This window comes from Ursus maritimus, unplaced genomic scaffold (genome assembly GCF_017311325.1).
Source record: "Ursus maritimus isolate PB19 unplaced genomic scaffold, ASM1731132v1 scaffold_15, whole genome shotgun sequence".
In the NCBI taxonomy this organism is placed as follows: domain Eukaryota; kingdom Metazoa; phylum Chordata; class Mammalia; order Carnivora; family Ursidae; genus Ursus; species Ursus maritimus.
Genome location: NW_024423897.1, coordinates 54,653,694 through 54,668,142, shown reverse-complemented (window position 1 = coordinate 54,668,142; position 14,449 = coordinate 54,653,694). Strand labels below are relative to the sequence as shown.

The following is a 14,449-nucleotide window of genomic DNA, read 5'->3' as shown; positions in this document are numbered from 1 at the left end:
CCCCCACCCCTCACTCTTTCTTAAAAGAAGAGAAAAGAAAAGAAAAGAAAAAAGAAAAGAAGCCAATCTCTGTTATTATCACTCGAGAAACACTAATCTGGAAAAACAGATTAGTGTAAATGGGACAAAGACGCTGAAACTATATGGACATGGGCACGAACATACAAATACAGACTTGCAAGGACTGATATTCTTAAATCCAAGCCCTGTTCCATTAATTCTAAGGGGATATGGCTTAGGTTATATTTTTCTGGTAGCTTCTAATTAAAAATTCAGGGTCACCACTGTAGGAAGCAGGGAACTTTCTCTGACTCCACAGGCTGGGTTTTGAGCATTTTGTTAACATGCTCAGAGGCTGGGGATTTGTGTTTCCATTGTGTGTTTTTTTTTTTTTTAAGATTTTTATTTATTTATTTGACAGAGATAGAGACAGCCAGCAAGAAAGGGAACACAAGCAGAGGGAGTGGGAGAGGAAGAAGCAGGCTCACAACGGGAGGAGCCTGATGTGGGACTCGATCCCAGAACGCCGGGATCACGCCCTGAGCTGAAGGCAGACGCTTAACCGCTGTGCCACCCAGGCGCCCCTCCATTGTGTTTAACACACGGTGTCATATTACCTGCTTTATGCTGTGTGTCCCACAGGTGTGGATTCCTTAAAAATAGGATCTGGGTGCACCTGGGTGGCTCACGGGGTTAAGCACCTGCCTTCGGCTCTGGTCATGATCTCAGGGTCCTGGGCTCGAGCCCCACATCAGCATCAGGCTCCCTGCTCAGCAGGGAGTCTGCTTCTCCCTCTCCCTCTGCACCATTCCCCCATGCTCTCTCTCTCTAATAAATAAATAAAATCGCTTAAAAAACAGGATCTATATATTATTAGTATTCCGTTCCCCTACTAACTCAAAATGGGATTTGGTAAACAACTTCCTTCGCACTAGAACTGAACACACCATTTCTTTAAAAACAACAACAAAAAACGCTCTGTGGGCCTTAGGATGTTAAGGCAACTCCCCAGAGGTTTGCTGGGAGTTAGGAAAGTAAAATCAGTACTGGTTTCCTCGAGCAATCACGCTCATCACTGCAATACATCAGTTTACTATGTAAGATTTTCACACATTTTGGCTGCAAATTTGATAGCCAATGCTAATTTAATAAACTCCTATAAGAAGAGGTGATCAGGTCAAAATCCTAAAAATCTTCATCAGCAAGGGTCAGCGGCCACTTCCATCACAGGTGAGTGGACACGGTTAATAACAAAGTCCTACAATACACCTCCCGTTTTTGTGAAAAGGCATGTTATTTAACGGAATGGTGCTACCGCTTAAAAGAAAATGCATTTAAAAATTATTTTAAAATTTAAATTTTTATTCAATTAATTTTAAGCTTCCATTAAATGTCATTTCTTAGTTTATTTTCTTTAAAAGATTTTATTTATTTGAGAGAGAGAGAGAGTGTGCGATAGAGAGCACAAGCAGGGTGGGGGGGCAGAGGGAGAGAGAGGAGAAGGCTCCCCGCTGAGCAGGGAGCTGGACACAGGGCTTGATCCCAGGACCCCGGGATCATGACCTAAGCCAAAGGCAGACACTTAACCGAATGAGCCACCCAGCCGCCCCCGTTACACGTTTATTATAAAGTAAATCAAAACAGCTAAAGTTTTTGAATTTTAAGAAGAATCTTCTTTCTCACTTGAAACTGTGAAAATACTTTTTTTAAAAAAAATTTCCAGGAGACATATGATCTTGAACGCTGCTGTATGATTGTTCATGGGTGAGTATGGGGTGCCCACCCGTGTGCCTCCCCTAACGTGAGCACGGGCAGAACGGGGCATAAAGCACGAGGGGGAACATAAATAAACTCAACGCATTACAACCCATGAGAGGCACCTGGGATTATCCCCAAGTCAATGGATATATTTAAAATTCTTAACTGAGGAATTCCCAGAAAGAATGAAGAAAAGGACTTATGAAAAATACTAAAAGATTACCATTATGTAGGCACTTCCCAAATGATGCTGATGGTACATACACGTGAGCAAGTTTTATTTTGTTTTGTCTTGTTTTTGAGTGTTTCGAGGTTTGTTTTTTTTCCCTCCAAATTTTTTCATGTCTAACAAGTCTGTAGATTATGTAAAGCTCAATTTATTGTGACTTTCCCACCCATCTAGGAGACAGCGTGGTAGCAGACATAGCTCAGATATTACTGACTCCCGTCAGTGCCACTGGTGCCTCTGCCCTACAGCAGGAGGACGCCGAAGTAGCAGATGCTTGTTGGGTCCGTGAGAATGAGCTGCACAACCTCGGCGTGTTTGCAGCAAGAGCCCAGACCCTATCCTGACCCGTTCCCCTCGCCAGGCCTCTTCAGTGGTTCCTCAACTGCTCCTGTTCTGATCGCATCTCAGTCTGGCTCTGAGCTCTTCGTGGAAAACCCTCCTGTCTCATTTGTAACTGACTATTCTGGCCTGGGTCCGGGCACCCCGTGTCCGCAGACACCTCAGTCACTGCCAACTGTCCACCCCAGGTCTCTCCCCCTAGCTCCACCTGCTCCTTGGAGCCTGCTGCAAATCCACGTTCACCAGACCAGGAGGAAAAGTTAGGGAAGGGGCTTTCACCTGCTGATTTATGGACATGAATTCTCAACTTCGTACCTATGAGATCAGGCATCATTTGGAACAGAGCTGAATTTCTTAGCTTCATCACATGAAAACCGTACAAAGCACCGTAATAAGGAATGTAGAAAGGCATGATTTATGACCCTCCACATAGAGGAGATTTAATTCTGCCTTTTGTTCAATGGTCTATCCATTGTGTGAGCAAAGTCAATACCAATAGTGAAATGTAGACTGAAGAGCTAAATCAATTCAGTAAAATGCAATCGAAAGGCTAGGAGCCGGAGTACGTTGGAAAGGCGAGCGCCTGCAGGATTAGTATTTGAACAACAGGTAATTACAAAAATCAATACCTGTGTATGAAAACATGACAGGCAGCCATCCGTCACGAAGGGAGAACCATTACTAATGGTTTGGGCTCTGAGTTAGGACGAGAACTCAAGACACAACTGTGCCAAGTCCCTATCAGAGGTTATGTGTGTATAAGCGTGAGTGTGTGTGTGTGTGTGTGTACACACGTGTGCTCCCCATGTGACTGAAGGAGCAAGAAAGGAAAACTCCAGGTGGCTCACTCGGTGTTTTATTTAGGCATGTGTGGGGTGTCGGGGTGGTTCAGTCAGTTAAGTCCGTGCCATCAGCTTAGGTCATGATCCCAGGGTCCCAGAATCAAGCCCCACATCGGGCTCCTTGCTCAGCAGGGAGTCTGCCTCTCCCTCTTCCGCATCCCCCAGTCCTCTCCTGCTTTCTCTCCCCCTCTCTCTCCCAAATAAAAAACTTTAGGCGTGTGCACCGTCCCTGTCCCTTCAGCTTACCTTTGCCAACTTTGGTCTCATTTTATCAATGTGGTATCAGGAGGTGCCCTCAGTCCTACACCATTCTTCCCCTTTTTCTAATCCCAGACTCCCAGGAACCAGGACAACATTCCCATGAGGTCCTGGCCGCACCTGGAACCTGGGGTGGGGTGGGGTGGAGTGGGGTGTGTGCAGTGGAGGACGGATGTCTATGAGATGAGCCACTGTGCTACGTGCCGACTGCTGGAAGAATCTGCAGGCAGTGAGAGGACACAGGCAGCCTCGAGGACACCCCCGGTGAAGGAGTTCAGAAAAATAAGCCCTTGTGCACACACAGACATACAATACAGTAACTGGTATTTTAAATAAAGTAAAAGAAAGGAACTTAAGATGAACATAAAAAAGATACAAAGTAACTCGAATGTTCTGTGTTCTTGACCAAAAAAGAACAGGAATGAGGGAATGAGTATGTGAGCACTAAGCAGTTTGCATGCATTAAGTTGTTTAGTCCCCACAAAGACTCCACAATGGAGGTATCAGCAGCTCTATTTTAAGGACTGAGAGGACAATCAGCTTGTTGGAGGAGGCACAGCTGGTGAGAGCAGGACAGCAGCACCAGCCTCCGTCTGACAGGGACTCTGGGCCCGTCACCGATTCTCCCCCCAACCAACCGCACCTCCTCTTGTCTGCCCTGGGACGCGGGGCGCTTCTGATGCGGCCACACCCAAGTCCACACCCAAGTCCACAGCCCATCGCTGGGTGTCACTGCCACTGAGAGGCTTCAAGGTTAGTCCAAGGATCCTCTAGACAGAGCCCATGGGGCCAGTGGCTTCACACTGCCCCGGGCAACGACCTTTGCACTGGCTGTACTGACTACAGGACTCTTTATAATAAAGATTCAGACTCTTTTTAGATGTTTGGCTTCTGGCAACTTTCAAGCCTCCCTCTCCCTTTCTGCCCACATCTGAGCAGGTGATAAGAAAGCCTGATGCTTCCGTGGCATCGCAGGAAGTTCAAATCACACCAGCCCCTGTCCACACGTGAGAACCTCACTCTGGCTCCACCCCATAATTACCATAATCACCATAAAAACCCAAGCTGACTGACTTCCTTTCCTGCTCTAAAGCCATTTTCGGTCCTGCTCCGGAGCCGCGCTGACCATCCCAAGAAGCTCATTATGTGAGTTATCCACGTTTTTGTACTTTCTGGGTGTATGTGTGGTGGCATCAGTCTTCACTTCAGAACCACGATCCCACTTTTGTGGGGGTATCACAATACTCTGGATCCAACCTTATGCTAACAATGGAATCAAATGCTTCCTTGGCCTTTAAAGAAGCCGTCAAAGTTGAAACCTTGCAAAAACGGTGGTACGTAAACCCCTAATCAGAAATCTGTCCAGCATTTTGAGTGGCTCTTTTGTTTTCTATTAAAGGCATAGAAGGATTGAGATAATTTCCATTTGGGACAGAAGCCACATAACTTTAATTTATTTTTAGATCATTTAATGTAATTTTAGTAGTATTGTCTGACCTTTTAAACGTATCTTAGATAAACAATATTTGTCTTTATCTCAATGTTGGCACCGTTGACCTTTGGGACTGGATGATTCTTTGTTGCGGGTGCTGCCCTGTGCATGTGAATTTTAGGGTGTTCTCAGCAGCCCTAACCCTGCCCACTACACGCTGATGGCACCACCACAGCCCTCTCCAATCGTGACACCCACAGATGTCTCCAGATGTTGTCAGCTGTCTCTTGGGAGGCAAAATAGCACCTGGCTGAAAACCACTGTCCTATATTCAATCCACAAAGACATGTGACTTTTCTGATAAGTCCTTTGAGTCCCAGTGGAAGACAGAAAGAAATGATGAAAAGCTGCTAGGCTATATCTATCCCAGTGCAAGCAAGCAACATTTATAATAAATTGCAATTATATCTCCAAAATTCTTCTTTCCACTCTTAAACTAATTTCAACTCATCCTCAAAATTACTTCCATGCAATGGAGATGACTCTTTATAGCTTATCAAATCTTTTTTAAAAATTTGATTACTCAGCAGCCTATATGCAAACACTTGTCCCTGGCCTAAAAAACATCAGAGTGAGCTATGCTGACCACTGTGCTTTTCCAGAAATATCACGCAGCAAAATGTATATACAAAATATTCCAAGAACCACAGCACGCTAACATTGTTTACATAATGGACACAGACAATATGCTCTTTCATGGTCCACACATATCCGTATTACATTCACTGGTAATTTTGTAAATGGCTCAAAATCCTTGATTATAGCACAGAACTTGTTTATTGCCTAAAGTTCTCACCCTAGAAGTGAGTTTTCCAGGAAGGACAGATGATACCATAGGTTGATTGTAGTAATTTTGTAAAGTAAGATGCTTTGTATTTCTTGAAGATTTCGAGGCAGAGATTAACTCCAGAGATGGAATTGGGAGGAGGAAGGCAAGTCCCATGAAAAGTCTAGTGTTAACACTAGCAGGGACCTTTGGTCACCTACTCCTCAGCACTCAAATATTAAAAAAGAAGACTATATGCATATGCATGCCAATTAATTAGAGAGAAAGTGCCATTTCAGTCTTAAATATGGAGCTAAACTTTGGACACACAGCTTGAGTTTTTTTATTTCTTTTCCCTTTCAACATATACTACAGACCTCAGGGGTGATGAATCTGCCACCAGGCCCTTCAGAATCCAAGGAGTGCTTACCTCAGCTTTAATTTTATTGTCTCCAAAACAGAGGTGCTGTAGGTAGGCTGCAGCGTTGGACTGGACCGAAGGAAACTGGTGTTGGAGCATCTGAATCACCTCCGGCAGTTCCGGGTCTCTCCATCCGAATTCTCTGAACAAGAGGAAGGCAGGAGGACATGAGAGAAATCATCCCACGGTGTCAACACACCGATAACCTATTTACGAAAAGCACTTAAGGGTTTACATGAAACTATTTCACAAATGACGGTTCTGGTCTTCTTACACACATATCCACTGAAAAGCACTGGAAAGGCCTTCCTAAGTAGATGGCTTGGAAGTGAATCTGTGTATACACATACTATCGTATGCAGAATATATATAGATAATCTTAAATGCATCAACTGAATTTACACATTTAGAAAGATTACCAAAAAATGACCTGAAGTGTCACATGATTTTATGAATATATACATTTTTGATTTGGGCTTAAGTGGAGAATTTATAAGGTCACATTGGTTTTCTAATGTATTTTTTCAATGGTCTGCTCCAGGTACAGCGTTTAGCTAAATTATCAGACCAGAGAAAATATAACTGGATGGCTCCAATCTGAAACGCTGTGATAGCACTTGACACCATTTTTATTATTTTTATGATTGGTATTGTTGCTACTGTTATCATAATCTCTTCTTGAAAAATACACAGATTCCCTAAACGATTCTCTGGGGATAAAAGGAGAGCAACACGAAGACTTTATAAAAGGAAATTAAAGAGTTAGGTTTATTCATACAATGTTAATAAGCAGTTTTTTGCATTGCACAGTTTTCTTCTGTAATCCCCTTTTCATATCTGAGATACTCCAAGAAGCTGGTTGTTTATTTCATTTTAGCAAATATGCTCTGAGACATTTAAGTCCACCCCCAAACACAAGATTGATTGTACCATTATGCAAATGGATATTGTTTTATGAAATCAATCAGCTCAACCAGCTAGAACACGGAGCTAACAGGGCCAGCTGTATGGATTCTATTCCTGTAGCAGGGAACCAATTTTTAACAGAGAAATAAAAAAGCAACCTCTGAGACCACAGATAAAAACTTGACCCCACATGCCACGAAAGGGTACTATTTATCCAACGGATAGGGTGAAGAGAAATGAGGTGGCTTTACAATAACCACTCTACTCCTGGAAAAACAACTCAAAAGCATACACCCTGTTGGTACCAGGTCGGTGCTGTCATCTGAGAAGAGCAGTCATGAAAAATGGGGCAGAGAAGGAACAGACAAAGGTTGAAAGTGTCCTCGTAGATTCTAACCTGTTCTCTTTATCTTCCCTTTATCACAACTAGTAAAGGTTGTCAAGCAAACCTTGGAACATGTTAGCACTCCCTTTGTGGGCTCTGAAGACAATATGCAGTAGGACTCCTTTTGAATTCGCTCAGTTTTTAAGAGAAAGCATTTGATGGACCGTGCATTAAGTATTTAATAAATTCACATAACATTTTAGACAGCCACACATATTCTCAAAAAGGACACAGAGTACAGTAATATCTCTGCTACAAAATATCCGTAAGTGACTGCTGACAGTCGGCAAACTACTGAAATGTTCTGCTATGTGATCAAACTGAAAAACAATTAGGGATCGAAACACAGGAAGCCTCTTTCTCTTCTTAGTTTAAGTTCCTTCTCTTGCATGATTCTAAACCACCTCGGCAACATCAAGGGAGCACAGTCCCTCTGCTTATAATAGCAGCCAACTAAAATTCTGTTCTTTGTTCACATAAAATAGAAATCTACAGAACACCTATAAATCAAGATTAGCAGTGTCATATAGACCCTCGATGGCTAAGATGAAGTCAGGTGAGCCTGTGCTATCGGAAAGTGATTAGTAAAGAATTAAATTCAGCCTATATAATTAACCAGCTAGTGACTGCTCTATTAGGCTTATATGGCATATATCAATACGTCTTTTGAAAAAGATCTCTAGGGGAACAGTCTTAGGGATTCTGCACAGATGCACTCACATGGGTTCGTTTGTGTGGGTGCCTGTACGTACACGTGTGCACGTACGCACACACACAGCCCAAACTCACAACAGGTGCACTCTCTAAGGCATCATGAGTCCAGGAGGGATCCAAGCTCTTCACTCTTGGTCAAAAGAAAGGCTGTTGTCAGCCTCCCCTTGAAACCTCTGGAATCCCAGATATCCCCTCTACCCCATTACTCTCTCCCCAGACCTTTTCTGCACCTTTCACCCAGCTGACCAAGCCACCTCCCACCCACCCTTCTTCCTCCCTGAGGCATCTAAATAGGCACAAACACAAACCTAATTGTACCACTTCATTGCTTAAAATCCTTCACTGGTTCCTACTGTCCTTGGCGTAAAGACCAGGATAGTCCATGGCTCGCCAGCAACACCTCGCCAGCCTTGTGTCCCACGGCCTCCCTGGGCCCCCTGCACTGGCCACACGGGCTGACAGCTCGGCCGTGCTCTCTCCCACCTCTGCTCCTGCCACCTGGAATGGTCCTGGCCCAGGGGCCTCTCACTCATATGCAGAGCCTTGGGTTCTTTGGGATTTCCTCAGCAAAGCCCTCTGTGAGTCCCATCCCGCGGTCCTAGGGGGAGTGCGTCCACTGCATTGTGGACTGTGACCCATGACCACCTCCCTCTCCACATGTGGTAAGCTCTGGGAGGCCAAGCCACAACTTTCTGGCCATGTTTGCTAACCAGCACGTACAATATCCCTGGTACATAATAAACATTACATAAATGTGCTTTGAAAGAAGGAAGGCACGAAGGAATGAGTGAAGAAAGCATCTTGGCAGGGAAAATGTTTCCTCTGTTCTACTGAGGTCGTTTCTCTGGCCAAATGGTCATTCTGGAATGTTCTCCCCTTCTCTGCCACACCTCCACCTCCACTCACAGAGTCGTTCTCCATGCTGCCAATCTGAGCAGTCTTTTCTATGCATCAATCTTATAACTCTGTATCTTAAACCCTCCAGCAGCTTCCTACTGCACCTAGGAAAACAGCCAACTCCTCCACTGGGCTTGGGAGGCCCACGTCAAGGACTCTTCCCTGTTTCTGAGCTGCCTGCACCAACCTCCACGAACTGCTTCCTTCCTATTGAAAACGGGACTCCTGTCCCCATCTCAAGATCCTGGTCCTTTTGGGGAGGCTTCACCCTCAGGACTTTGCATGGTATTGTCTTGTCTCTATTAGGTCTCAGTTCATATGTCTTGGAGGGCAGCTCCTGGAAGCTTCCAGACAAGAAAGCCTGACTCCCTGAGTCATCTTACCCACTGCCCTATTTTATCCACAATACTTAGGACTGTCTGAAATTCTCTTCCATTGCTTTCATGACTATTATTTATTCCCCCATCCCCACCGCCCCATACTCTCTCTCTTGTAAGCTCCATGGGGACAATGATTTTTCCTACAGCGTGAAGAAATTCCTGGAGCCGCCGTGTCCTGATCATGTGAAAGTGGAGTCCCAGGGGGTACTCTGGGACCAAGTGAAAGGGGGTCAGAGAGCTCAGAAATCCAGGTTTAAGACTGAAGACAACAGTAAGTTAGTGCTTAAGACGACCTGATGTTTTCCAGCCTAAACCAGCTTTCCGGGAATCGGGCTGGAGTGGACGGTGTGTCCAGGTGTTTGCTTCTGGTTTCTTCTAACTGGCATTCCCCAGCCTCAGCCACAGCAGCGGGTACCATCGAAGAGGATGCTAATGTTTTCAAATGCTTTCCTCAATTTCACGAGAGAGATGTTAAAGGAGCAACCCCCCGACCCCCCCGCTAAAGTCTGGGGGATGATTTATATTGAAGTCTCTTCTTCTGGAACGGTTTTGCTTCACTCAGAGGAGACTGTTGTATTTTTTTGTTGTGCATGGAGATAGACTCCAGAGGAAGGACTAGGGGCCCTGAGGAAATAAAATGTCCTTCTTATGAGGGCCAGAATTTGGTATATGATATGCTTTCTTCACATAAGGTCTTAATCCTTAAGGAGAAGGAACAGCTCACAAGACAAAGAAGTTCTGGAAAAGACAAATACCAATGAAGGAACGGTGCGGGTGGAGACATGAGGTCATGGAGGGGTTGGCGGATTTGGGAAAGGTGTGTGCTCAGCCTGGCTGGGGAATGGTTAAAAAACAGGCTGTGGGAAGGAGGACTGCCTGGGAGAAGGGATGGTGGAGACAGGGCTGGAAAGCAAGTCTGGGATGAGATCATGAAGGGCCTTTCATTCAACTACAAAAATTCTGGTTCTGGTCTGTAGTCGGGATTGTGAAAAAGAAATTAAGAGAATTTAGATTTGTTTGGGCTTACAGAACAGCCAGAAAAATCACCTTAAGTAATAATGTGAGTGCACTAAACGTCAGTTGCCATGGTTCCCTGTTCACACACTTTAAGTCTTTAATCCTTAAGTAGCCTTATGTGGTTTATTTTCATTTTACAGAGGAGGAAATTTGACTTACAGATGGTACGAACTTAAGTAGTAGAGCCAAAATCAGACTCTCGCTGTCTGCTTTCAAATAGATAAATGTAACCAGATCACTATGCCTGCTGCAATCATTGCCTTGAAATAATGTCCAAAAGGGGGATTTTTTTTTTTACACAATGTCTCAAAAATAAATATGTTTAAGACAGTGTCCACAGGGGACGTGCAGCAATGCCTGGAGACATTTTGGGTTGGAAGGTGCTCCTGGCGTCCAGCGGGGAGAAGCTAGGAACGAGACCCAACATGCTAGAGTGCACAGGACGGTCCTCTGCAACACAGAATGATCTGTCCCCACACTGCCATTAGAGCCATGAACTGGATCTGATCCCTGGTGTTGAGTAAGCATGTGATAAGTCTCTCATTCCTTGATTATTTTAGTAGAATGGACACAGGATGTGGTGTCAAAATTAACTGGGTAAGAATTTAGAACATGAACATCTGGCTTCCCCCCCTTCTAGCCCATAAATAAATACAGCATAATCCCCCAGTGTTTGCTGGTCTTGGCTTCCAGGGATCAAATATAGCAAACAGTACCACCTATTTCATGGGATATGTTTTTAGATGACACGTGAAATAATAAATGTGAAAGTGGTTGGTAAGGCATTAAGAGCTGGATATATACTAGAGATTGTTACCCTAAGATTGCGCTAAAGGAAATATGTCTGTATTTTGAAAATTTATATAATACCATTGAGTTTTTTAAAACTAACCATTTACTGATGTGTTTATTGATATTGGACGTGATACTTACACGAAGGAACGTAAGTGTAAAGAGAGACACAGCTTTGGCTTATAGTAAAAATTGTTAATGAAAATGTGCCATTTGGAAACGATTTTTTTCCCCCTATTCCCCTCCAGTGGCAGAGTACCCTGGTGGGCAAAGGTTCTTTGGCTGCGGTCAGAGTTGGTTCCAGTCCTGCTCTACCATGAACCCTTTCTGCAGCCTCGGGCTCCTCCCCTCTGTGTCTGGTTTGCTGCAGAGTCTCCATTGGCTGGCATGTTCTTTCTTTGGAGTAAAGGTTCATTGAGCCCATCTCTCATAATGAGATAATAATTCCAACCTTCGAGTATTGGTAGGATGATCAGAAATAATATATATGAACCAATATCGGACACGAATTGTGGCCCCTTGAGAAACGTCCAGTATTATATATAACTAGAGGAAGAAGAGAACAAGAAATAAGAACTATCTACCATTTTCTACCAGAGCGAACTCCTAACTCTCTCTCCTTTGTGACTGGGCTTCACTTTAGAAATGTTCATGCAACTGGAGAATATGCAAATGTAACCTTTTCTCCATTAAAGCTTGTCACATAGACCAACAATATTGTGACAAAATCCTCACTCTTATATGGACTATCTGAGTTGTTAAAATTATAAGCGCTCCGCTCAGAGCTAAATAGCAAACAGTTTGAAACCCGTTACTACGTTAGGGCTGGCACAGAGACCGGAGGCTGCATGCACTGTCACAACATTTTATCAAGTTTACTTCCGCACTGAAAAGAGCCCCAGGACAACCAGAGTCTTTGGGAATTCAAGATTTGATCTGACTCTGTGTTGGACGGACATCGCTCACTTTCACTGCAGCCTTGATAATTTTCGTGTGAGCAGGGCTGTATGGACATTACTTAAAGGTATGAAAATCTCCACCATTTATAAACTTTTGAACTCTCACGAAAAGTTTTAAAGACCCTTTTGGCTTTAACTTTTGCACCCAAAGCCATGAGGTGAGCTGTTTTGTTTTCGATTTGGTCTGGCTGATAAAGTTGGGGATGCAGGGTTGGTGCTCGTAAGAATGTTAGATAGGTGGAAATTTTAATGGCAAAACAAAGATATTTTAACTCTTGCTGACGAAGGAGAGCTTACCCAGTGAGAAATACATGGAAGCACTAGAGCCTTCATTCTCATTCCTGGATATTTTACGGCCCAAACCAAAAGCTGCCCTACGGGGTTTATCGTATTTAAACTACACATCTTTGCTTTTATATAAACAGCAGTATTGGAATTAGGACTGTCTAGAAAACAAGCTTAATTGTTTTAGTTTTTAGGAACAAATGGCCCTCTCGAAGTTTTACATTTTGGGAGCATGTAATTCCCCAAACTACATCATAAGCATTAATTCACTCAGCCATGATGTCTCGACTTCTCTCCAGATGGAGCAGCCATGGCACAGCTTGTAGACGTGTTCAGCTCACAGGGACTAGATGTCCTCAGGGACCACCCAGCCAGGGCTTCTCTCCTGGGGATGATCCCCTTTTTATCTAAAATCTGCGCCACTAATTATGCCCTCCCTTTTCACAAACTATTGGGGCAACTCGCCCAAATCATCTATGATGATACGATAAAACAAACGAAAAATCAAGTACAAAAAAGAGAAAGAATTCAAATGTTACGAGTGTAAGGTCCGCATACTTGTTTCAAACGTGACTTTCCTTACAAGTAGCCCTGCCATCGGCAGAGAAATTAACAGGAGAGAACCGGGGCCATTCCTGTTAGTTAAGTGAAAGCACAGAATCCCACCACTTTCTGCCCTGGGAAATCAGGAAGGAAGAATCTGGGACTCTCTATCTGTGGCTGGTCTCTGGTGAGGATACCGTGGTAGGCTGAATGAAGGCCCCAAAGGTACCCAGGTTCTAATCCCAGCAGCCTGCGAATGTTACTTTATTTGGCAACATGGACTTTGCATAGACTAAGAAGGCAACATACCACTGAAATAAGAGGCTATGTTGCTGTCTTTGAAGATGGAGGAAGGGGCCATGAGCCAAGAAATGTAAGGAACGCAGTTCTAGGAGCTGGAAAAGGCAAGGACAAGGCTTTCCCCCTAGAACCTCTGGAGGCAGCGTGGTCCCACCGACAGGCTGATTATAGCCCAGGGAACCCGATTTCAGACTTCTGGCTCTCAGCTCCGCGAGAGGATCAATGTGTGTTACTGTACTTCGTTAATCCTGTGTTAGTTTGTTAGAAGAGCCACAGGAAACAGCTGCAGACATGGCCTTTAGAAGCTGACAAGAGACCACTGGACAGACTCCAGGGAGGTGCGGGGAGCTGCTCAGATTGTCCCAAGAGGCTCCACCTCCAACTCCTGCCTCTGGGAGTCCTCCCTGTGATGGCTGATGATCGGGTCAACTCATCTACGACTCACTCTGACCGACCAACCAGCAGCTCCTGGTTATCTATCTGAACCTGCCGCCTCTCTGGCCCGCGGCTTATTTCTGTTAGGACGAACAGCCTTCACTTCTCACCATATTCCTGCAGGCTGCCTGGCTTCCTGCTTTGTCCAAGGATTCAGCTATAAACCACTCGCTCCTCCAGTCAAGGTTCGCTGAGTGGCCACCGTGCACCTGTCGGAGACTCAGTACTGAACACAGCGGAAGTTCCCATCCTCGGGGAACAACTTTCTAATGGTGATTGCCAAATTACTACTAAAAGCACAAAATATATTATTTGTCAGATAGTGTTAAGCATGTGCTGGGTTAAACAGTGACCCCTCAACAATCCATGTCCACTTGGGACTTCGGAATGTAATTAAGGATCAAGATGAGATACTAGTGGATGAGGACGGGACTTAAATCCAATGATGGGGTCCTTATACGACACATAAGAGGACACAGAGAGACACAGGAGCAGAAAGCAATGTGCCGACAGAGGCAGGGACTGGAGTGATGTGGCTACAAGCTGGGGGTGTCAAGGGTTGCCTGCAGCCACGGGAAGCAAGGAGGCATGAACATTTTCTCCTTCAGACCCTCTGGAAGGAGCCAACGCTGCTGACACCTTGACCTGACTTCTGATCTCCTCAAATATTAGAGAATTAATTTCTGCTGTTTTCAGCCACCTTGTTTGTTGTATTTTGTTACGGCAACCAC

General features: G+C 44.6%; 1 protein-coding gene across 1 annotated transcript in view; it reads right to left on the bottom strand.

Annotated features, from left to right (window-relative positions):
- Positions 1-14,449, bottom strand: part of CTNND2 (catenin delta 2) — a 736,406-nt gene that overhangs the window by 238,551 nt on the left and 483,406 nt on the right. The window contains exon 9 of the mRNA XM_040630544.1: positions 6,115-6,247. Coding sequence (XP_040486478.1) covers positions 6,115-6,247 — 133 coding nt within the window. The remainder of the gene's footprint in view (positions 1-6,114; positions 6,248-14,449) is intronic.